The sequence below is a fragment of the Equus caballus genome, chromosome 12 (assembly GCF_041296265.1).
Source record: "Equus caballus isolate H_3958 breed thoroughbred chromosome 12, TB-T2T, whole genome shotgun sequence".
NCBI classification, from domain to species: Eukaryota; Metazoa; Chordata; class Mammalia; order Perissodactyla; family Equidae; genus Equus; species Equus caballus.
Genome location: NC_091695.1, coordinates 2,756,549 through 2,779,737, shown reverse-complemented (window position 1 = coordinate 2,779,737; position 23,189 = coordinate 2,756,549). Strand labels below are relative to the sequence as shown.

Genomic DNA, 23,189 nt, shown 5'->3' with positions numbered 1-23,189 from the left:
CCTCTCGCCTGCCCCACCCCCCCTCAGGAGCCCCCGTGACACGGCCACGGTTCCATGATGAGGGCGTGGGGTTCTAATCTCCAAGTCACTCCCAGCGCTCAGTTGCCTGAGAGTAGGACCAGATCCGAGATATGGAAACTCCTATCTTGCGTCTACAAAGCATCGCCGCTACCTGCTTCAGCTCCAGTGCCGCCTCCTGGGTGATTGGGACCATCCTCCGCATCCTGTACGGACTGGGGCTCTTCCTCCTGTTCTTCCCCCCCCGCAAGAGGCATTTGCCCTCACGACCACCTGGCAACAGGAGAAACGTCAGGAAGGTAAGACATCCTGGACCCAGACCCACCCCAAGACGAGTCTCTCTCCTCTTTGACTGGGATTGCCGCTTCTCTGAATCAACTGGAGGGACTCCAGGGATGGGAAAGAACGGAACACCGTCCTTCTAGACACAAGCCAGGTTGCGTGGGCAGGGGGGAGAGCGGGCACAAGGATTTCGGTCCGAAGACCTCCGAGCAGGAGTCCCGGTGTGGTAGAGGGCTCCAGGGAAAGGCCCCCGAGGCCAGCGACCAGTGGCCACGGACGGGAGGCCGAGTGGGGTCTGTGGGAAGACAGGCCCTGAGCACCGCTTCCCCAGCCACCTCCCCGGGGCAGGTGTCTCAGGCGGGCCTTTTCTCTGTCGTGCTCGATCTGAGGGCACAGCTCAGCCCCCGAGAGCCTCTGGGCAGGACCTGGAGTGGGGCTGTAGCCTCAGGAAGCAGAGTCCTCCCTGAGGAAGCTCACAAGATCCTGTACCTCTGAGAAGGCGCGTGCACGCGCTTCTTGAGCAGAGGAACAGCGACGGAAGAGGCACGCTGGTCCCACACGGGGACCTGCTTACGATCCTCAGAGAAGGAAGACAGCACACGTCCATTCTGGGTTCAGTTGTCCACTTCCAAAGGAAGTAAAAGGGAAGAGACGCCCCAGAGCCCCAGGAGTTCAGGGTAGGCGGTCATCCTGCTCACAAACGCTGCGCGTCTGCGGCTGGTCCAGAGAGAGGACGGGGAGCCTTGGGGCTCAGACCCCGCAGTTTCTTGTTTTTTCTCTCATTTCAGCGTCAAGTGGAGCCGAGAGGGAGGAGCAGCAGGAGCAGGAAGAAAAGGGGAGCTTGGAAAGGTAAGCTGCTGCCATTCAGCCCTGTGCCCCAGAGCTGGCCTCCACCTCCTGTCCCTGAGCGCCCGGCTCCGTGGGCTCGAGGAGGCCAGGGACAGAGCCTGTCCCTCAGGAGACAGAGCCCTCCGCGAGGCTCCCGGGAAGGAGAGGAAAACCTGAGTCCTTGCCAGATTCTGTGCGCGGAACTAAGGCCCAGGCCGGCAGGCGTCCGCAACAGGCTGTTGCCCAGCAGGGGCACGTGGGCTGTGGTGGAGGTTGAAGCACTCGGTCCACGACAAACCTCAACCCATCAGCAGCCTTGCCATCCCCGTCAGGGATCCCGTGGCCTTGGGCACTGGTGCCTGGGCTCCAGAGTCTGACCTCAAACGGTCTGCCCTAAAGGCACACTGCACGCAGCCTCCTGCCAGAGCCCTCGGCCCCCGCCTTCACCGCTGTGACCCGGTGCCCTCATTTCTAGTTTACAGAGCTGGCCGGAAGGACCTGGCAGAAGTGGGGGGCCCGAGGTCCCTTTCGCCAAGGTAAGGAAAATTGCCCTTCTCTCCTGGGCTTCTTCCTCGCAGAGGCTCTGACGTGCCCCAGGGCTACAGGCAGCTTGGGGCTGAGCTGGGAGGGGAGCCACGGGCCAGGGGGTGGCAAGAGGCCTGGGGGGAGGGACAGCAGGAGAATTCGGTCCAGTGAAGGGAGGGCCAGGGAGGGCCGTGGCTCTCAAGGGGCCACCCGCACCTGGCCTGGCCCGGCCCGGCCTGCCCTGCCCCGGCCCGGCCCGGCCCGGCCCGGCCCGGCCCTGCCCTGCCCTGCCCGGCCCGGCCCGGCCCTGCCGTCCCAGGGCCCTCTGCTCCCGGCTACAGCTTGTGCATCTTGTTTCCCGCAGCTCCCCGGGGAGGCTGTCTTGTAAGGGGTGCTCCCATCGCTTCGCATCTCAAGACTCCCCTGGGGAGGCGTGCAAGACAGCGTCTGCTACAGTCCGCCAGCCACGCGGGAAGCCCGCGCAAGGTGCTCCTCTCACCACGACTCCAGCACTTTCCCTGGCTCTTCTCACCCAGCGCACTCGACCTTGGGCCTCCACCCTGCCAGCAGAACCGCCCTCGGCCCTGACCACCACTCCACTACGCCCCGTGGCCACGAGCTCGGCTCCAGCTCACTCGTCTTGGCCGTTTCCCAACTCAGGCCACGGCCGCGGGAGCTGTCGCCTTCAAACGTTCCCCTCCCGGTGGAACACGATCCAGGCCTGGTTCTTCCCCTTGCCGTCGCGCTTCGGGTCCCAGCAAGGGCCCCTGTCCTGCCTCCCACCAGCGGCCTCCTTCTGGGGAGGCCCCACAAACAGGGAGGGAGAGACCGACAGCCCCTCACTTGCCAGCCCTGACGCCCAGAAGCTGCTCGAGACAGACATCACGGAAAGCGTGCCCACGGAGGTCTGGGGAGAAGAGCAAGACGACCCACGCCCTCCTCACATGCTCCAAGCACACACGATCACGTCTGGGCTGAATTTCCGCTGGGGCCTACCCCTCCTGTCCTTGGGGCCTGCGGCTCCGAAAGCATGTGAGGCTCAACCCTCGGCCCTTCCACGGTCCCCTCTGCCCCCCGCAGCCACCTGGGATGCTGGGGCCCCCTCGCCGGCTGACTCGGCACGCTTCGCGGGAGAACCTCTTGAGCCTCCTCCGGGTGACCAGGTCTCAGCTCTGACGACAAAACCATCAGTTCCCAGGCTGGCCCGTCCCCTCCCTGCTCCCTCACCTGTGTGTGAGGAAAATCACAAGGCCCTGGGAGGGACCCTACCTGGCCATGGCAGAGGGCCCTCAGAAGCCTCTCTCTCGGGACAGGAGGGCCGGCCGCCTTCTCCAACCTCCCCACGCAGCCTCTCAGAGAGCGAAGGGCGGGGTGGGACCTTCGTGGGGGCCGAGCGAGGCCGTCGGGGGCCGACTTCAGGCTCCCCAGCGGCCAGGGAAGAGCCTCGGGAGGAGAGTAGGGCTGGGGCCTCACCAGAGCCCTGCCGTGGGGTGGCAACACCGGACGGGGAGTCAGGGTCCCAGTCTCGGAGCCAGGTCGGGGACATGGGAGACACCCTCGAGACCAAACCCCTCCGGCCCCGGCCTGCCAAGGAAGAGGAGCCTCACGACGGCCCTCTCAGAAAAATGTGGAGACGCCTCCTGCCCTGCCTGAGGCCCAACAAGGAGGAAGCGCGAGAGGATCCCCTCGCCAAGGCAAGCCCGCCTCGGCCACCGCCCAGAGCCGGGCACGGGTCACACACAGCTCGGCGTCGGATGGCGGGGCTGTTCAGGCGCCATCGACAGTGACATCCTGTGTCTGCGTCCTGGGAGGGAAACCGAGGCTGGCCGAGAACTTCCGGCCTCCCAGCAGAAGCATCGCGAAACCCACCTCAGGCCTGGCGAGCCGGACATACCTGTCACCACGACGTGCCCTCCTCCCCAGAGCAGAGGAGAACAATCGCAGAGGACAGCCCCCAGCCCACCTCCAGGGACCACAACTGTCCCGATACGAGGGAATGGATCAGAGCAGCCACGGCGACCGGACCTCGCCAGCCAGGCAGCCGCGCTCCCCGGCCAAACCCTGCCAGCCTGGGCTGAGGGTGGCAGCTGCCTCAGCCAATCCATTACCCGCCATGCTGTCCTCAGATCTGCGTCTCCCGGGATGAGCAGACTGTGCCTCACACCCCTTTCCTCGTAGGAACGCTCCTCTCCCCGAATGGGCAAGCGGACGAACAGAAAACCTGCTTCTTCTCCTTATCCCACCCTCCGTGCTAACGCCGTCCTCCTACCCCAGTTTTCCCCCAATACACTTGTTTTCTCCTTAGAGGTCGTGGCTTCTGTCTGTGCCCTGCTAGGGGGAAAAACGGGCTCAGGCTCCGCCCTTCCTGAGCGTCTGCTTTGGCTTCCAGAAGGGACAGGGCCACGGGGGGGGGGGGGGGGGGGGGGGGGGGGGAGGCCGACGGCAGCGTGGCTCACCCGCCCTCGCCCCAGCTCCCCCATTGCACCTCAAGTCCCCATCACACCGTCCTCCCAAAAACACATGGAAGCTTTGGGCTCCTTCCAGATGAGCGAAACCTCTAAGACCCCAAGCCCACGATGGGCCCCGCCTGTCCTCTCCTGCGTTCTCTGGCCCTTGAACTTGTGGGGCTGTAGGGAGGGGCTTTGCAGAGGCTCCAGCGAGTGTCGAGACGGGCTCACAGGTCACAGAGTGGGGAGGGGAGTGTGGGGCAGTGCTGGCCCTGAGTCCGGAGGGCGACGAAGTTTGCCCTGCCCCCCGAGCTCTTGGTGGGAATAGGTGAGGACGCCGCCCCGGGAGCTTCTTCTCTCCCTGCTGAAGCTGCCACGGAGATGGGCCTGCGCATCCCTCTCGGCCCAGCGTCCCCGTCCCTCCGTGCTTGTCACAGTCGGGAGCAGCAGCGACAAGGATGGCTGCGCTCCCGGCTCCGAGGGCGGGCGGGTGGGGAGCACGCAGGCTGCCGTGGGCCCTCACCCCTCTGCCCAGAGGAGCTCAGAGCCCTGCTCTCCTGCACCTGCCTTCTCCTCCTGGGGAACGGAGCCGGGGCTGAGCGCGTGGGGTCACCACCGGACGGTGGGACGCTGTGCGCCTAGGCTGGGACGCGGGGGAAGGAGACAAAGTGCCACTAGAGTTGAACCGCTTACCTACCGGACGGCATTTTTTGGTTTTTATCATTTCACCCCTTAGAAATAAACCTGCCATGAGCTTCTCTGTGAAGGTTTTTGGGTGAACTGAAATTTTTCTGCCCAGCAAATATCACGGGCAGTGAAGGTGTGAAAATGAGCCCGCCTCCAGGATCTCACGAGGAAACGCCACATGGGTTGGAGGTTGAAAGGGCGAAACAGGGCAGAGAGAGTCAACCTAACACCGTATCTTGGATCTGAGCCATTTCCTGAGGAAAGGTCCGTTCCTTAACGCGCGGCACAGGTGCTGAGGACGGGGGAGGGACGGGGATCACCACACTGAATAAAACACTGCCGGAACGCATCTGGACAGGAGACCCCTGACCTTTAACCTGTCACGAGCCCTCTGTTCTTCGTCTCCAGAGAACGTTAATTACACAGAGATCCACACCGATCGAGCGGGTCCCCTGAATGAACTGGATTTCCCCTTGAATTAAGAAGAAACTGACGGTTTGCTGTGGACCCCAATTAGTTGCGAATCAACAGACCGCCTCAGTTTCTCATGGGAATATTAGCGCAGAATCCCCAGCTGAAACGATCACGGAATCCCCTGAATCCGAAGGGAGCACGGAAACGTCAGTGTGCTCCTGGCCTTCCCATCGCTTCTCCAGGTCCCACTGAAATAAGGAATATTCAGTCGAAGAGCAAAGGGAAACTTTCTGAAGCTCGTCTTAATGTCGGAGCCACAGACGCTTCCCGCGCTTCCGTCTTCGGTTAGGAACAGAGAGAGGAATCATCACGCATGTCAGGGAAATACTCCAATGACCCTCAAGTTGGGGTGGGCGGTCTGTCTTGGATACCACGGGCTCACCTCTGCTGTACAAACTGTTCCAGCGGCATTCGATTTTCTGGAAGACTTTTCCGATTGATTTACGTTGTGAACCACACGCCCTCCTCAGCCTTTCTCCGAGCTGGGAGGCAGGCCAATTCGGGGAACCCGCGTGAGGCCTGAGTCAAGTCGGTCCCTGACCTGGGCGGCTGGCTGTGAGGAGGCCCGGAGTCCAGAGCTCTTGTGTGCGAGAGCCTCACCGGGGGACTCTGGGCACAGTCAGACCCTAGCCAAGGGTCCCAGTGAGGAGGCCCGGCCCCAGAAAAAGGTCTTTCTTGGACTTCAGAAGAAGAAAGCGGTTTCAACGGTTGAGAAAGACTTGAAAGATCATTTTGGTGGCTGCTGAGAGAGCTCCTCTGAAGCCAGTTCTTCTGCGATCGCACATATTCATGAACCGGGAACACGGTCGTCACGTTAAGCTCCTAAGAACAACGTCTACCTTAATTCTTTGGGTGTCAGGAAGCTTACCTTACTGTCAAGTAAAAGAGTACCCCCCCGTAGGTGTGTGTACGTGTGGCCGTGTGACAACCATCAAATCGGACATCTAAGCACTACCTGTCCAGCAGGTCAGAAAAATTAACCTGTGGATCGAAAACGACAACCCCTAAGCGAACCCCCACTTCTCACTGAAAAAGGGATGCCCGATGATGTCGCCAGGGAATTCCTCTAGGGCTCCAAGGGCCCTCTTTCTGCAGCTTCAGGCACGACTTGAGGCTCCGGGGGCCCGCAGCGGGCGGGAGGGGGAAGGCAAGACCAACTCTGAGAAAGAGAACACGTGGAGGGCAAACCTGGGAGGCCAGAAAGGGGGCTACTTGAGACTGGACTCCAACCCCCGGGCCACGGACCCGGCCCCAACGTCCGCTCTCAACAGCAGCACTTCAGCTCACTGGAGCCGGGCCCGGCTTCGGGCGGGGCCACACAGCCGTCCAAACTCTGGAAACCGAAGACGGTCTCTCTTGGGCGGAATGAGAAGAAACAGGGTCAAGACGACAGAAAAGCTTAGAGAGAACGAGAATGTGCTTAGTTCTCTGGTTGCAAAGTACCGAATCGGTCGGTGCAAATGCGTCCACGCCTGCGGTAGGTATGGGCGTGTGTGTGTGTCTGGGTGTGTGTGGCCAGCACGTCCCCTAAGTCTTGCTGAAGGCTTTCTCACTTCACGAGTAGAAACGCGACTAACATGAAACACGTTACTGGGAGGTGCGGTCACTTGAATTCTGGTTATGCTGATGTTGAGTAAGAAACGATTAGTTTCCATTTTGGGGTGAGTCGTCCTGAGTGAAGATGGCAAAGGTGGATCGAAACAAGAACAACGCTCATATTCAAAGCCAAATAAGCGTAAAATAAAGCGGGACTTCCAGACTGACGAAACCCAAAGCTTGTTACGTGGACAAATGGAGTGGAGACTGGCACAACATCGACGAACCTGGCGGGCGTTACGCTCAAGGGAACAAGCCAGGCAGGGGAAGACAGATACCGCCTGGGCTCACTTAACACGTGAACTCCAAACACGACCAGAGAAAGGTCAGTTCACAGACACGGAGAGTACTAAAGTGGTGGCCAGTGGCTGTGGAGCGGGAGGGAGAGGGAGAGGCAGGTCAAAGGGGACCAACTCTCAGCCCTGAGATCAAGGAGCTCTGAGGATCTCACGTCTGACGCGGTGAGCAGAGTCGAGAACGCCGCACTGTAGGACTGACATCAGCTAAGAGGGCAGCACTTCAGTGCCCTCGCACGCACACACAGAGTCAACAAGTGAGGCGGAAACAACAATCGGAGTTGAGGACAGAGGAGAGTGAGGGTGTGAGTCCCCGGGAACTAGACCGAATTCCTGGGAGAGCTGCAGACTTCTTGCAAAGGCCCTGAGACAGGTGGCTTCGAACCAAGAATCCAGGAGACGCAAGGAACCGGGCGACAGCCGGCTTCCAGGGGGAAGAAACAGAAAACCGGCTAAGGTCTAGAAGGCCCGGGAGGGTGGAGGGAGGCAGTTGGAGGCCAGTTGGTGGCGCAGGGGCTGGGGTCCAATCGCCTGCCCTCCTCTCGCCTGCCCCACCCCCCCTCAGGAGCCCCCGTGACACGGCCACGGTTCCATGATGAGGGCGTGGGGTTCTAATCTCCAAGTCACTCCCAGCGCTCAGTTGCCTGAGAGTAGGACCAGATCCGAGATATGGAAACTCCTATCTTGCGTCTACAAAGCATCGCCGCTACCTGCTTCAGCTCCAGTGCCGCCTCCTGGGTGATTGGGACCATCCTCCGCATCCTGTACGGACTGGGGCTCTTCCTCCTGTTCTTCCCCCCCCGCAAGAGGCATTTGCCCTCACGACCACCTGGCAACAGGAGAAACGTCAGGAAGGTAAGACATCCTGGACCCAGACCCACCCCAAGACGAGTCTCTCTCCTCTTTGACTGGGATTGCCGCTTCTCTGAATCAACTGGAGGGACTCCAGGGATGGGAAAGAACGGAACACCGTCCTTCTAGACACAAGCCAGGTTGCGTGGGCAGGGGGGAGAGCGGGCACAAGGATTTCGGTCCGAAGACCTCCGAGCAGGAGTCCCGGTGTGGTAGAGGGCTCCAGGGAAAGGCCCCCGAGGCCAGCGACCAGTGGCCACGGACGGGAGGCCGAGTGGGGTCTGTGGGAAGACAGGCCCTGAGCACCGCTTCCCCAGCCACCTCCCCGGGGCAGGTGTCTCAGGCGGGCCTTTTCTCTGTCGTGCTCGATCTGAGGGCACAGCTCAGCCCCCGAGAGCCTCTGGGCAGGACCTGGAGTGGGGCTGTAGCCTCAGGAAGCAGAGTCCTCCCTGAGGAAGCTCACAAGATCCTGTACCTCTGAGAAGGCGCGTGCACGCGCTTCTTGAGCAGAGGAACAGCGACGGAAGAGGCACGCTGGTCCCACACGGGGACCTGCTTACGATCCTCAGAGAAGGAAGACAGCACACGTCCATTCTGGGTTCAGTTGTCCACTTCCAAAGGAAGTAAAAGGGAAGAGACGCCCCAGAGCCCCAGGAGTTCAGGGTAGGCGGTCATCCTGCTCACAAACGCTGCGCGTCTGCGGCTGGTCCAGAGAGAGGACGGGGAGCCTTGGGGCTCAGACCCCGCAGTTTCTTGTTTTTTCTCTCATTTCAGCGTCAAGTGGAGCCGAGAGGGAGGAGCAGCAGGAGCAGGAAGAAAAGGGGAGCTTGGAAAGGTAAGCTGCTGCCATTCAGCCCTGTGCCCCAGAGCTGGCCTCCACCTCCTGTCCCTGAGCGCCCGGCTCCGTGGGCTCGAGGAGGCCAGGGACAGAGCCTGTCCCTCAGGAGACAGAGCCCTCCGCGAGGCTCCCGGGAAGGAGAGGAAAACCTGAGTCCTTGCCAGATTCTGTGCGCGGAACTAAGGCCCAGGCCGGCAGGCGTCCGCAACAGGCTGTTGCCCAGCAGGGGCACGTGGGCTGTGGTGGAGGTTGAAGCACTCGGTCCACGACAAACCTCAACCCATCAGCAGCCTTGCCATCCCCGTCAGGGATCCCGTGGCCTTGGGCACTGGTGCCTGGGCTCCAGAGTCTGACCTCAAACGGTCTGCCCTAAAGGCACACTGCACGCAGCCTCCTGCCAGAGCCCTCGGCCCCCGCCTTCACCGCTGTGACCCGGTGCCCTCATTTCTAGTTTACAGAGCTGGCCGGAAGGACCTGGCAGAAGTGGGGGGCCCGAGGTCCCTTTCGCCAAGGTAAGGAAAATTGCCCTTCTCTCCTGGGCTTCTTCCTCGCAGAGGCTCTGACGTGCCCCAGGGCTACAGGCAGCTTGGGGCTGAGCTGGGAGGGGAGCCACGGGCCAGGGGGTGGCAAGAGGCCTGGGGGGAGGGACAGCAGGAGAATTCGGTCCAGTGAAGGGAGGGCCAGGGAGGGCCGTGGCTCTCAAGGGGCCACCCGCACCTGGCCTGGCCCGGCCCGGCCTGCCCTGCCCCGGCCCGGCCCGGCCCGGCCCGGCCCGGCCCTGCCCTGCCCTGCCCGGCCCTGCCCGGCCCTGCCGTCCCAGGGCCCTCTGCTCCCGGCTACAGCTTGTGCATCTTGTTTCCCGCAGCTCCCCGGGGAGGCTGTCTTGTAAGGGGTGCTCCCATCGCTTCGCATCTCAAGACTCCCCTGGGGAGGCGTGCAAGACAGCGTCTGCTACAGTCCGCCAGCCACGCGGGAAGCCCGCGCAAGGTGCTCCTCTCACCACGACTCCAGCACTTTCCCTGGCTCTTCTCACCCAGCGCACTCGACCTTGGGCCTCCACCCTGCCAGCAGAACCGCCCTCGGCCCTGACCACCACTCCACTACGCCCCGTGGCCACGAGCTCGGCTCCAGCTCACTCGTCTTGGCCGTTTCCCAACTCAGGCCACGGCCGCGGGAGCTGTCGCCTTCAAACGTTCCCCTCCCGGTGGAACACGATCCAGGCCTGGTTCTTCCCCTTGCCGTCGCGCTTCGGGTCCCAGCAAGGGCCCCTGTCCTGCCTCCCACCAGCGGCCTCCTTCTGGGGAGGCCCCACAAACAGGGAGGGAGAGACCGACAGCCCCTCACTTGCCAGCCCTGACGCCCAGAAGCTGCTCGAGACAGACATCACGGAAAGCGTGCCCACGGAGGTCTGGGGAGAAGAGCAAGACGACCCACGCCCTCCTCACATGCTCCAAGCACACACGATCACGTCTGGGCTGAATTTCCGCTGGGGCCTACCCCTCCTGTCCTTGGGGCCTGCGGCTCCGAAAGCATGTGAGGCTCAACCCTCGGCCCTTCCACGGTCCCCTCTGCCCCCCGCAGCCACCTGGGATGCTGGGGCCCCCTCGCCGGCTGACTCGGCACGCTTCGCGGGAGAACCTCTTGAGCCTCCTCCGGGTGACCAGGTCTCAGCTCTGACGACAAAACCATCAGTTCCCAGGCTGGCCCGTCCCCTCCCTGCTCCCTCACCTGTGTGTGAGGAAAATCACAAGGCCCTGGGAGGGACCCTACCTGGCCATGGCAGAGGGCCCTCAGAAGCCTCTCTCTCGGGACAGGAGGGCCGGCCGCCTTCTCCAACCTCCCCACGCAGCCTCTCAGAGAGCGAAGGGCGGGGTGGGACCTTCGTGGGGGCCGAGCGAGGCCGTCGGGGGCCGACTTCAGGCTCCCCAGCGGCCAGGGAAGAGCCTCGGCAGGAGAGTAGGGCTGGGGCCTCACCAGAGCCCTGCCGTGGGGTGGCAACACCGGACGGGGAGTCAGGGTCCCAGTCTCGGAGCCAGGTCGGGGACATGGGAGACACCCTCGAGACCAAACCCCTCCGGCCCCGGCCTGCCAAGGAAGAGGAGCCTCACGACGGCCCTCTCAGAAAAATGTGGAGACGCCTCCTGCCCTGCCTGAGGCCCAACAAGGAGGAAGCGCGAGAGGATCCCCTCGCCAAGGCAAGCCCGCCTCGGCCACCGCCCAGAGCCGGGCACGGGTCACACACAGCTCGGCGTCGGATGGCGGGGCTGTTCAGGCGCCATCGACAGTGACATCCTGTGTCTGCGTCCTGGGAGGGAAACCGAGGCTGGCCGAGAACTTCCGGCCTCCCAGCAGAAGCATCGCGAAACCCACCTCAGGCCTGGCGAGCCGGACATACCTGTCACCACGACGTGCCCTCCTCCCCAGAGCAGAGGAGAACAATCGCAGAGGACAGCCCCCAGCCCACCTCCAGGCACCACAACTGTCCCGATACGAGGGAATGGATCAGAGCAGCCATGGCGACCGGACCTCGCCATCCAGGCAGCCGCGCTCCCCGGCCAAACCCTGCCAGCCTGGGCTGAGGGTGGCAGCTGCCTCAGCCAATCCATTACCCGCCATGCTGTCCTCAGATCTGCGTCTCCCGGGATGAGCAGACTGTGCCTCACACCCCTTTCCTCGTAGGAACGCTTCTCTCCCCGAATGGGCAAGCGGACGAACAGAAAACCTGCTTCTTCTCCTTATCCCACCCTCCGTGCTAACGCCGTCCTCCTACCCGAGTTTTCCCCCAATACACTTGTTTTCTCCTTAGAGGTCGTGGCTTCTGTCTGTGCCCTGCTAGGGGGAAAAACGGGCTCAGGCTCCGCCCTTCCTGAGCGTCTGCTTTGGCTTCCAGAAGGGACAGGGCCACGGGGGGGGGGGGGGGGGGGGCGGGGGGGGGGGGGAGGCCGACGGCAGCGTGGCTCACCCGCCCTCGCCCCAGCTCCCCCATTGCACCTCAAGTCCCCATCACACCGTCCTCCCAAAAACACACGGAAGCTTTGGGCTCCTTCCAGAGGAGCGAAACCTCTAAGACCCCAAGCCCACGATGGGCCCCGCCTGTCCTCTCCTGCGTTCTCTGGCCCTTGAACTTGTGGGGCTGTAGGGAGGGGCTTTGCAGAGGCTCCAGCGAGTGTCGAGACGGGCTCACAGGTCACAGAGTGGGGAGGGGAGTGTGGGGCAGTGCTGGCCCTGAGTCCGGAGGGCGAGGAAGCTTGCCCCGCCCCCCCACCCCTGGGCTCTTGGTGGGAATAGGTGAGGACGCCGCCCCGGGAGCTTCTTCTCTCCCTGCTGAAGCTGCCACGGAGATGGGCCTGCGCATCCCTCTCGGCCCAGCGTCCCCGTCCCTCCGTGCTTGTCACAGTCGGGAGCAGCAGCGACAAGGATGGCTGCGCTCCCGGCTCCGAGGGCGGGCGGGTGGGGAGCACGCAGGCTGCCGTGGGCCCTCACCCCTCTGCCCAGAGGAGCTCAGAGCCCTGCTCTCCTGCACCTGCCTTCTCCTCCTGGGGAACGGAGCCGGGGCTGAGCGCGTGGGGTCACCACCGGACGGTGGGACGCTGTGCGCCTAGGCTGGGACGCGGGGGAAGGAGACAAAGTGCCACTAGAGTTGAACCGCTTACCTACCGGACGGCATTTTTTGGTTTGTATCATTTCACCCCTTAGAAATAAACCTGCCATGAGCTTCTCTGTGAAGGTTTTTGGGTGAACTGAAATTTTGCTGCCCAGCAAATATCACGGGCAGTGAAGGTGTGAAAATGAGCCCGCCTCCAGGATCTCACGAGGAAACGCCACATGGGTTGGAGGTTGAAAGGGCGAAACAGGGCAGAGAGAGTCAACCTAACACCGTATCTTGGATCTGAGCCATTTCCTGAGGAAAGGTCCGTTCCTTAACGCGCGGCACAGGTGCTGGGGACGGGGGAGGGACGGGGATCACCACACTGAATAAAACACTGCCGGAACGCATCTGGACAGGAGACCCCTGACCTTTAACCTGTCACGAGCCCTCTGTTCTTCGTCTCCAGAGAACGTTAATTACACAGAGATCCACACCGATCGAGCGGGTCCCCTGAATGAACTGGATTTCCCCTTGAATTAAGAAGAAACTGACGGTTTGCTGTGGACCCCAATTAGTTGCGAATCAACAGACCGCCTCAGTTTCTCATGGGAATATTAGCGCAGAATCCCCAGCTGAAACGATCACGGAATCCCCTGAATCCGAAGGGAGCACGGAAACGTCAGTGTGCTCCTGGCCTTCCCATCGCTTCTCCAGGTCCCACTGAAATAAGGAATATTCAGTCGAAGAGCAAAGGGAAACTTTCTGAAGCTCGTCTTAATGTCGGAGCCACAGACGCTTCCCGCGCTTCCGTCTTCGGTTAGGAACAGAGAGAGGAATCATCACGCATGTCAGGGAAATACTCCAATGACCCTCAAGTTGGGGTGGGCGGTCTGTCTTGGATACCACGGGCTCACCTCTGCTGTACAAACTGTTCCAGCGGCATTCGATTTTCTGGAAGACTTTTCCGATTGATTTACGTTGTGAACCACACGCCCTCCTCAGCCTTTCTCCGAGCTGGGAGGCAGGCCAATTCGGGGAACCCGCGTGAGGCCTGAGTCAAGTCGGTCCCTGACCTGGGCGGCTGGCTGTGAGGAGGCCCGGAGTCCAGAGCTCTTGTGTGCGAGAGCCTCACCGGGGGACTCTGGGCACAGTCAGACCCTAGCCAAGGGTCCCAGTGAGGAGGCCCGGCCCCAGAAAAAGGTCTTTCTTGGACTTCAGAAGAAGAAAGCGGTTTCAACGGTTGAGAAAGACTTGAAAGATCATTTTGGTGGCTGCTGAGAGAGCTCCTCTGAAGCCAGTTCTTCTGCGATCGCACATATTCATGAACCGGGAACACGGTCGTCACGTTAAGCTCCTAAGAACAACGTCTACCTTAATTCTTTGGGTGTCAGGAAGCTTACCTTACTGTCAAGTAAAAGAGTACCCCCCCGTAGGTGTGTGTACGTGTGGCCGTGTGACAACCATCAAATCGGACATCTAAGCACTACCTGTCCAGCAGGTCAGAAAAATTAACCTGTGGATCGAAAACGACAACCCCTAAGCGAACCCCCACTTCTCACTGAAAAAGGGATGCCCGATGATGTCGCCAGGGAATTCCTCTAGGGCTCCAAGGGCCCTCTTTCTGCAGCTTCAGGCACGACTTGAGGCTCCGGGGGCCCGCAGCGGGCGGGAGGGGGAAGGCAAGACCAACTCTGAGAAAGAGAACACGTGGAGGGCAAACCTGGGAGGCCAGAAAGGGGGCTACTTGAGACTGGACTCCAACCCCCGGGCCACGGACCCGGCCCCAACGTCCGCTCTCAACAGCAGCACTTCAGCTCACTGGAGCCGGGCCCGGCTTCGGGCGGGGCCACACAGCCGTCCAAACTCTGGAAACCGAAGACGGTCTCTCTTGGGCGGAATGAGAAGAAACAGGGTCAAGACGACAGAAAAGCTTAGAGAGAACGAGAATGTGCTTAGTTCTCTGGTTGCAAAGTACCGAATCGGTCGGTGCAAATGCGTCCACGCCTGCGGTAGGTATGGGCGTGTGTGTGTGTCTGGGTGTGTGTGGCCAGCACGTCCCCTAAGTCTTGCTGAAGGCTTTCTCACTTCACGAGTAGAAACGCGACTAACATGAAACACGTTACTGGGAGGTGCGGTCACTTGAATTCTGGTTATGCTGATGTTGAGTAAGAAACGATTAGTTTCCATTTTGGGGTGAGTCGTCCTGAGTGAAGATGGCAAAGGTGGATCGAAACAAGAACAACGCTCATATTCAAAGCCAAATAAGCGTAAAATAAAGCGGGACTTCCAGACTGACGAAACCCAAAGCTTGTTACGTGGACAAATGGAGTGGAGACTGGCACAACATCGACGAACCTGGCGGGCGTTACGCTCAAGGGAACAAGCCAGGCAGGGGAAGACAGATACCGCCTGGGCTCACTTAACACGTGAACTCCAAACACGACCAGAGAAAGGTCAGTTCACAGACACGGAGAGTACTAAAGTGGTGGCCAGTGGCTGTGGAGCGGGAGGGAGAGGGAGAGGCAGGTCAAAGGGGACCAACTCTCAGCCCTGAGATCAAGGAGCTCTGAGGATCTCACGTCTGACGCGGTGAGCAGAGTCGAGAACGCCGCACTGTAGGACTGACATCAGCTAAGAGGGCAGCACTTCAGTGCCCTCGCACGCACACACAGAGTCAACAAGTGAGGCGGAAACAACAATCGGAGTTGAGGACAGAGGAGAGTGAGGGTGTGAGTCCCCGGGAACTAGACCGAATTCCTGGGAGAGCTGCAGACTTCTTGCAAAGGCCCTGAGACAGGTGGCTTCGAACCAAGAATCCAGGAGACGCAAGGAACCGGGCGACAGCCGGCTTCCAGGGGGAAGAAACAGAAAACCGGCTAAGGTCTAGAAGGCCCGGGAGGGTGGAGGGAGGCAGTTGGAGGCCAGTTGGTGGCGCAGGGGCTGGGGTCCAATCGCCTGCCCTCCTCTCGCCTGCCCCACCCCCCCTCAGGAGCCCCCGTGACACGGCCACGGTTCCATGATGAGGGCGTGGGGTTCTAATCTCCAAGTCACTCCCAGCGCTCAGTTGCCTGAGAGTAGGACCAGATCCGAGATATGGAAACTCCTATCTTGCGTCTACAAAGCATCGCCGCTACCTGCTTCAGCTCCAGTGCCGCCTCCTGGGTGATTGGGACCATCCTCCGCATCCTGTACGGACTGGGGCTCTTCCTCCTGTTCTTCCCCCCCCGCAAGAGGCATTTGCCCTCACGACCACCTGGCAACAGGAGAAACGTCAGGAAGGTAAGACATCCTGGACCCAGACCCACCCCAAGACGAGTCTCTCTCCTCTTTGACTGGGATTGCCGCTTCTCTGAATCAACTGGAGGGACTCCAGGGATGGGAAAGAACGGAACACCGTCCTTCTAGACACAAGCCAGGTTGCGTGGGCAGGGGGGAGAGCGGGCACAAGGATTTCGGTCCGAAGACCTCCGAGCAGGAGTCCCGGTGTGGTAGAGGGCTCCAGGGAAAGGCCCCCGAGGCCAGCGACCAGTGGCCACGGACGGGAGGCCGAGTGGGGTCTGTGGGAAGACAGGCCCTGAGCACCGCTTCCCCAGCCACCTCCCCGGGGCAGGTGTCTCAGGCGGGCCTTTTCTCTGTCGTGCTCGATCTGAGGGCACAGCTCAGCCCCCGAGAGCCTCTGGGCAGGACCTGGAGTGGGGCTGTAGCCTCAGGAAGCAGAGTCCTCCCTGAGGAAGCTCACAAGATCCTGTACCTCTGAGAAGGCGCGTGCACGCGCTTCTTGAGCAGAGGAACAGCGACGGAAGAGGCACGCTGGTCCCACACGGGGACCTGCTTACGATCCTCAGAGAAGGAAGACAGCACACGTCCATTCTGGGTTCAGTTGTCCACTTCCAAAGGAAGTAAAAGGGAAGAGACGCCCCAGAGCCCCAGGAGTTCAGGGTAGGCGGTCATCCTGCTCACAAACGCTGCGCGTCTGCGGCTGGTCCAGAGAGAGGACGGGGAGCCTTGGGGCTCAGACCCCGCAGTTTCTTGTTTTTTCTCTCATTTCAGCGTCAAGTGGAGCCGAGAGGGAGGAGCAGCAGGAGCAGGAAGAAAAGGGGAGCTTGGAAAGGTAAGCTGCTGCCATTCAGCCCTGTGCCCCAGAGCTGGCCTCCACCTCCTGTCCCTGAGCGCCCGGCTCCGTGGGCTCGAGGAGGCCAGGGACAGAGCCTGTCCCTCAGGAGACAGAGCCCTCCGCGAGGCTCCCGGGAAGGAGAGGAAAACCTGAGTCCTTGCCAGATTCTGTGCGCGGAACTAAGGCCCAGGCCGGCAGGCGTCCGCAACAGGCTGTTGCCCAGCAGGGGCACGTGGGCTGTGGTGGAGGTTGAAGCACTCGGTCCACGACAAACCTCAACCCATCAGCAGCCTTGCCATCCCCGTCAGGGATCCCGTGGCCTTGGGCACTGGTGCCTGGGCTCCAGAGTCTGACCTCAAACGGTCTGCCCTAAAGGCACACTGCACGCAGCCTCCTGCCAGAGCCCTCGGCCCCCGCCTTCACCGCTGTGACCCGGTGCCCTCATTTCTAGTTTACAGAGCTGGCCGGAAGGACCTGGCAGAAGTGGGGGGCCCGAGGTCCCTTTCGCCAAGGTAAGGAAAATTGCCCTTCTCTCCTGGGCTTCTTCCTCGCAGAGGCTCTGACGTGCCCCAGGGCTACAGGCAGCTTGGGGCTGAGCTGGGAGGGGAGCCACGGGCCAGGGGGTGGCAAGAGGCCTGGGGGGAGGGACAGCAGGAGAATTCGGTCCAGTGAAGGGAGGGCCAGGGAGGGCCGTGGCTCTCAAGGGGCCACCCGCACCTGGCCTGGCCCGGCCCGGCCTGCCCTGCCCCGGCCCGGCCCGGCCCGGCCCGGCCCGGCCCTGCCCTGCCCTGCCCGGCCCTGCCCGGCCCTGCCGTCCCAGGGCCCTCTGCTCCCGGCTACAGCTTGTGCATCTTGTTTCCCGCAGCTCCCCGGGGAGGCTGTCTTGTAAGGGGTGCTCCCATCGCTTCGCATCTCAAGACTCCCCTGGGGAGGCGTGCAAGACAGCGTCTGCTACAGTCCGCCAGCCACGCGGGAAGCCCGCGCAAGGTGCTCCTCTCACCACGACTCCAGCACTTTCCCTGGCTCTTCTCACCCAGCGCACTCGACCTTGGGCCTCCACCCTGCCAGCAGAACCGCCCTCGGCCCTGACCACCACTCCACTACGCCCCGTGGCCACGAGCTCGGCTCCAGCTCACTCGTCTTGGCCGTTTCCCAACTCAGGCCACGGCCGCGGGAGCTGTCGCCTTCAAACGTTCCCCTCCCGGTGGAACACGATCCAGGCCTGGTTCTTCCCCTTGCCGTCGCGCTTCGGGTCCCAGCAAGGGCCCCTGTCCTGCCTCCCACCAGCGGCCTCCTTCTGGGGAGGCCCCACAAACAGGGAGGGAGAGACCGACAGCCCCTCACTTGCCAGCCCTGACGCCCAGAAGCTGCTCGAGACAGACATCACGGAAAGCGTGCCCACGGAGGTCTGGGGAGAAGAGCAAGACGACCCACGCCCTCCTCACATGCTCCAAGCACACACGATCACGTCTGGGCTGAATTTCCGCTGGGGCCTACCCCTCCTGTCCTTGGGGCCTGCGGCTCCGAAAGCATGTGAGGCTCAACCCTCGGCCCTTCCACGGTCCCCTCTGCCCCCCGCAGCCACCTGGGATGCTGGGGCCCCCTCGCCGGCTGACTCGGCACGCTTCGCGGGAGAACCTCTTGAGCCTCCTCCGGGTGACCAGGTCTCAGCTCTGACGACAAAACCATCAGTTCCCAGGCTGGCCCGTCCCCTCCCTGCTCCCTCACCTGTGTGTGAGGAAAATCACAAGGCCCTGGGAGGGACCCTACCTGGCCATGGCAGAGGGCCCTCAGAAGCCTCTCTCTCGGGACAGGAGGGCCGGCCGCCTTCTCCAACCTCCCCACGCAGCCTCTCAGAGAGCGAAGGGCGGGGTGGGACCTTCGTGGGGGCCGAGCGAGGCCGTCGGGGGCCGACTTCAGGCTCCCCAGCGGCCAGGGAAGAGCCTCGGCAGGAGAGTAGGGCTGGGGCCTCACCAGAGCCCTGCCGTGGGGTGGCAACACCGGACGGGGAGTCAGGGTCCCAGTCTCGGAGCCAGGTCGGGGACATGGGAGACACCCTCGAGACCAAACCCCTCCGGCCCCGGCCTGCCAAGGAAGAGGAGCCTCACGACGGCCCTCTCAGAAAAATGTGGAGACGCCTCCTGCCCTGCCTGAGGCCCAACAAGGAGGAAGCGCGAGAGGATCCCCTCGCCAAGGCAAGCCCGCCTCGGCCACCGCCCAGAGCCGGGCACGGGTCACACACAGCTCGGCGTCGGATGGCGGGGCTGTTCAGGCGCCATCGACAGTGACATCCTGTGTCTGCGTCCTGGGAGGGAAACCGAGGCTGGCCGAGAACTTCCGGCCTCCCAGCAGAAGCATCGCGAAACCCACCTCAGGCCTGGCGAGCCGGACATACCTGTCACCACGACGTGCCCTCCTCCCCAGAGCAGAGGAGAACAATCGCAGAGGACAGCCCCCAGCCCACCTCCAGGCACCACAACTGTCCCGATACGAGGGAATGGATCAGAGCAGCCATGGCGACCGGACCTCGCCATCCAGGCAGCCGCGCTCCCCGGCCAAACCCTGCCAGCCTGGGCTGAGGGTGGCAGCTGCCTCAGCCAATCCATTACCCGCCATGCTGTCCTCAGATCTGCGTCTCCCGGGATGAGCAGACTGTGCCTCACACCCCTTTCCTCGTAGGAACGCTTCTCTCCCCGAATGGGCAAGCGGACGAACAGAAAACCTGCTTCTTCTCCTTATCCCACCCTCCGTGCTAACGCCGTCCTCCTACCCGAGTTTTCCCCCAATACACTTGTTTTCTCCTTAGAGGTCGTGGCTTCTGTCTGTGCCCTGCTAGGGGGAAAAACGGGCTCAGGCTCCGCCCTTCCTGAGCGTCTGCTTTGGCTTCCAGAAGGGACAGGGCCACGGGGGGGGGGGGGGGGGGGCTGGGGGGGGGGGGAGGCCGACGGCAGCGTGGCTCACCCGCCCTCGCCCCAGCTCCCCCATTGCACCTCAAGTCCCCATCACACCGTCCTCCCAAAAACACACGGAAGCTTTGGGCTCCTTCCAGAGGAGCGAAACCTCTAAGACCCCAAGCCCACGATGGGCCCCGCCTGTCCTCTCCTGCGTTCTCTGGCCCTTGAACTTGTGGGGCTGTAGGGAGGGGCTTTGCAGAGGCTCCAGCGAGTGTCGAGACGGGCTCACAGGTCACAGAGTGGGGAGGGGAGTGTGGGGCAGTGCTGGCCCTGAGTCCGGAGGGCGAGGAAGCTTGCCCCGCCCCCCCACCCCTGGGCTCTTGGTGGGAATAGGTGAGGACGCCGCCCCGGGAGCTTCTTCTCTCCCTGCTGAAGCTGCCACGGAGATGGGCCTGCGCATCCCTCTCGGCCCAGCGTCCCCGTCCCTCCGTGCTTGTCACAGTCGGGAGCAGCAGCGACAAGGATGGCTGCGCTCCCGGCTCCGAGGGCGGGCGGGTGGGGAGCACGCAGGCTGCCGTGGGCCCTCACCCCTCTGCCCAGAGGAGCTCAGAGCCCTGCTCTCCTGCACCTGCCTTCTCCTCCTGGGGAACGGAGCCGGGGCTGAGCGCGTGGGGTCACCACCGGACGGTGGGACGCTGTGCGCCTAGGCTGGGACGCGGGGGAAGGAGACAAAGTGCCACTAGAGTTGAACCGCTTACCTACCGGACGGCATTTTTTGGTTTGTATCATTTCACCCCTTAGAAATAAACCTGCCATGAGCTTCTCTGTGAAGGTTTTTGGGTGAACTGAAATTTTGCTGCCCAGCAAATATCACGGGCAGTGAAGGTGTGAAAATGAGCCCGCCTCCAGGATCTCACGAGGAAACGCCACATGGGTTGGAGGTTGAAAGGGCGAAACAGGGCAGAGAGAGTCAACCTAACACCGTATCTTGGATCTGAGCCATTTCCTGAGGAAAGGTCCGTTCCTTAACGCGCGGCACAGGTGCTGGGGACGGGGGAGGGACGGGGATCACCACACTGAATAAAACACTGCCGGAACGCATCTGGACAGGAGACCCCTGACCTTTAACCTGTCACGAGCCCTCTGTTCTTCGTCTCCAGAGAACGTTAATTACACAGAGATCCACACCGATCGAGCGGGTCCCCTGAATGAACTGGATTTCCCCTTGAATTAAGAAGAAACTGACGGTTTGCTGTGGACCCCAATTAGTTGTGAATCAACAGACCGCCTCAGTTTCTCATGGGAATATTAGCGCAGAATCCCCAGCTGAAACGATCACGGAATCCCCTGAATCCGAAGGGAGCACGGAAACGTCAGTGTGCTCCTGGCCTTCCCATCGCTTCTCCAGGTCCCACTGAAATAAGGAATATTCAGTCGAAGAGCAAAGGGAAACTTTCTGAAGCTCGTCTTAATGTCGGAGCCACAGACGCTTCCCGCGCTTCCGTCTTCGGTTAGGAACAGAGAGAGGAATCATCACGCATGTCAGGGAAATACTCCAATGACCCTCAAGTTGGGGTGGGCGGTCTGTCTTGGATACCACGGGCTCACCTCTGCTGTACAAACTGTTCCAGCGGCATTCGATTTTCTGGAAGACTTTTCCGATTGATTTACGTTGTGAACCACACGCCCTCCTCAGCCTTTCTCCGAGCTGGGAGGCAGGCCAATTCGGGGAACCCGCGTGAGGCCTGAGTCAAGTCGGTCCCTGACCTGGGCGGCTGGCTGTGAGGAGGCCCGGAGTCCAGAGCTCTTGTGTGCGAGAGCCTCACCGGGGGACTCTGGGCACAGTCAGACCCTAGCCAAGGGTCCCAGTGAGGAGGCCCGGCCCCAGAAAAAGGTCTTTCTTGGACTTCAGAAGAAGAAAGCGGTTTCAACGGTTGAGAAAGACTTGAAAGATCATTTTGGTGGCTGCTGAGAGAGCTCCTCTGAAGCCAGTTCTTCTGCGATCGCACATATTCATGAACCGGGAACACGGTCGTCACGTTAAGCTCCTAAGAACAACGTCTACCTTAATTCTTTGGGTGTCAGGAAGCTTACCTTACTGTCAAGTAAAAGAGTACCCCCCCGTAGGTGTGTGTACGTGTGGCCGTGTGACAACCATCAAATCGGACATCTAAGCACTACCTGTCCAGCAGGTCAGAAAAATTAACCTGTGGATCGAAAACGACAACCCCTAAGCGAACCCCCACTTCTCACTGAAAAAGGGATGCCCGATGATGTCGCCAGGGAATTCCTCTAGGGCTCCAAGGGCCCTCTTTCTGCAGCTTCAGGCACGACTTGAGGCTCCGGGGGCCCGCAGCGGGCGGGAGGGGGAAGGCAAGACCAACTCTGAGAAAGAGAACACGTGGAGGGCAAACCTGGGAGGCCAGAAAGGGGGCTACTTGAGACTGGACTCCAACCCCCGGGCCACGGACCCGGCCCCAACGTCCGCTCTCAACAGCAGCACTTCAGCTCACTGGAGCCGGGCCCGGCTTCGGGCGGGGCCACACAGCCGTCCAAACTCTGGAAACCGAAGACGGTCTCTCTTGGGCGGAATGAGAAGAAACAGGGTCAAGACGACAGAAAAGCTTAGAGAGAACGAGAATGTGCTTAGTTCTCTGGTTGCAAAGTACCGAATCGGTCGGTGCAAATGCGTCCACGCCTGCGGTAGGTATGGGCGTGTGTGTGTGTCTGGGTGTGTGTGGCCAGCACGTCCCCTAAGTCTTGCTGAAGGCTTTCTCACTTCACGAGTAGAAACGCGACTAACATGAAACACGTTACTGGGAGGTGCGGTCACTTGAATTCTGGTTATGCTGATGTTGAGTAAGAAACGATTAGTTTCCATTTTGGGGTGAGTCGTCCTGAGTGAAGATGGCAAAGGTGGATCGAAACAAGAACAACGCTCATATTCAAAGCCAAATAAGCGTAAAATAAAGCGGGACTTCCAGACTGACGAAACCCAAAGCTTGTTACGTGGACAAATGGAGTGGAGACTGGCACAACATCGACGAACCTGGCGGGCGTTACGCTCAAGGGAACAAGCCAGGCAGGGGAAGACAGATACCGCCTGGGCTCACTTAACACGTGAACTCCAAACACGACCAGAGAAAGGTCAGTTCACAGACACGGAGAGTACTAAAGTGGTGGCCAGTGGCTGTGGAGCGGGAGGGAGAGGGAGAGGCAGGTCAAAGGGGACCAACTCTCAGCCCTGAGATCAAGGAGCTCTGAGGATCTCACGTCTGACGCGGTGAGCAGAGTCGAGAACGCCGCACTGTAGGACTGACATCAGCTAAGAGGGCAGCACTTCAGTGCCCTCGCACGCACACACAGAGTCAACAAGTGAGGCGGAAACAACAATCGGAGTTGAGGACAGAGGAGAGTGAGGGTGTGAGTCCCCGGGAACTAGACCGAATTCCTGGGAGAGCTGCAGACTTCTTGCAAAGGCCCTGAGACAGGTGGCTTCGAACCAAGAATCCAGGAGACGCAAGGAACCGGGCGACAGCCGGCTTCCAGGGGGAAGAAACAGAAAACCGGCTAAGGTCTAGAAGGCCCGGGAGGGTGGAGGGAGGCAGTTGGAGGCCAGTTGGTGGCGCAGGGGCTGGGGTCCAATCGCCTGCCCTCCTCTCGCCTGCCCCACCCCCCCTCAGGAGCCCCCGTGACACGGCCACGGTTCCATGATGAGGGCGTGGGGTTCTAATCTCCAAGTCACTCCC

At 61.4% G+C, this 23,189-nt stretch overlaps 2 protein-coding genes across 18 annotated transcripts in view; one reads left to right on the top strand and one right to left on the bottom strand.

Moving 5' to 3' along the window:
* Positions 1-23,189, bottom strand: part of LDLRAD3 (low density lipoprotein receptor class A domain containing 3) — a 417,721-nt gene that overhangs the window by 155,668 nt on the left and 238,864 nt on the right. The gene's annotated exons all lie outside the window — the stretch shown is intronic.
* Positions 28-3,957, top strand: LOC138916561 (spermatogenesis-associated protein 31E1-like). Its single transcript, XM_070229292.1, has 4 exons — positions 28-317; positions 1,089-1,149; positions 1,604-1,664; positions 2,018-3,957. Exons 1-4 carry the CDS (start codon positions 132-134, stop codon positions 3,438-3,440), a joined length of 1,731 nt encoding a protein of 576 aa, XP_070085393.1. The 5' UTR covers positions 28-131; the 3' UTR covers positions 3,441-3,957.

What these genes read in the sequence shown, in the direction of transcription:
- LOC138916561 (XM_070229292.1), top strand. Translation starts at nt 132, where the DNA reads ATGGAAACTCCTATCTTGCGTCTACAAAGCATCGCCGCTACCTGCTTC. An exon ending in ACAGGAGAAACGTCAGGAAG is followed by an intron (nt 318 to 1,088) that starts GTAAGACATCCT and finishes CTCTCATTTCAG; the next exon opens with CGTCAAGTGGAGCCGAGAGG. An exon ending in GAAAAGGGGAGCTTGGAAAG is followed by an intron (nt 1,150 to 1,603) that starts GTAAGCTGCTGC and finishes CCTCATTTCTAG; the next exon opens with TTTACAGAGCTGGCCGGAAG.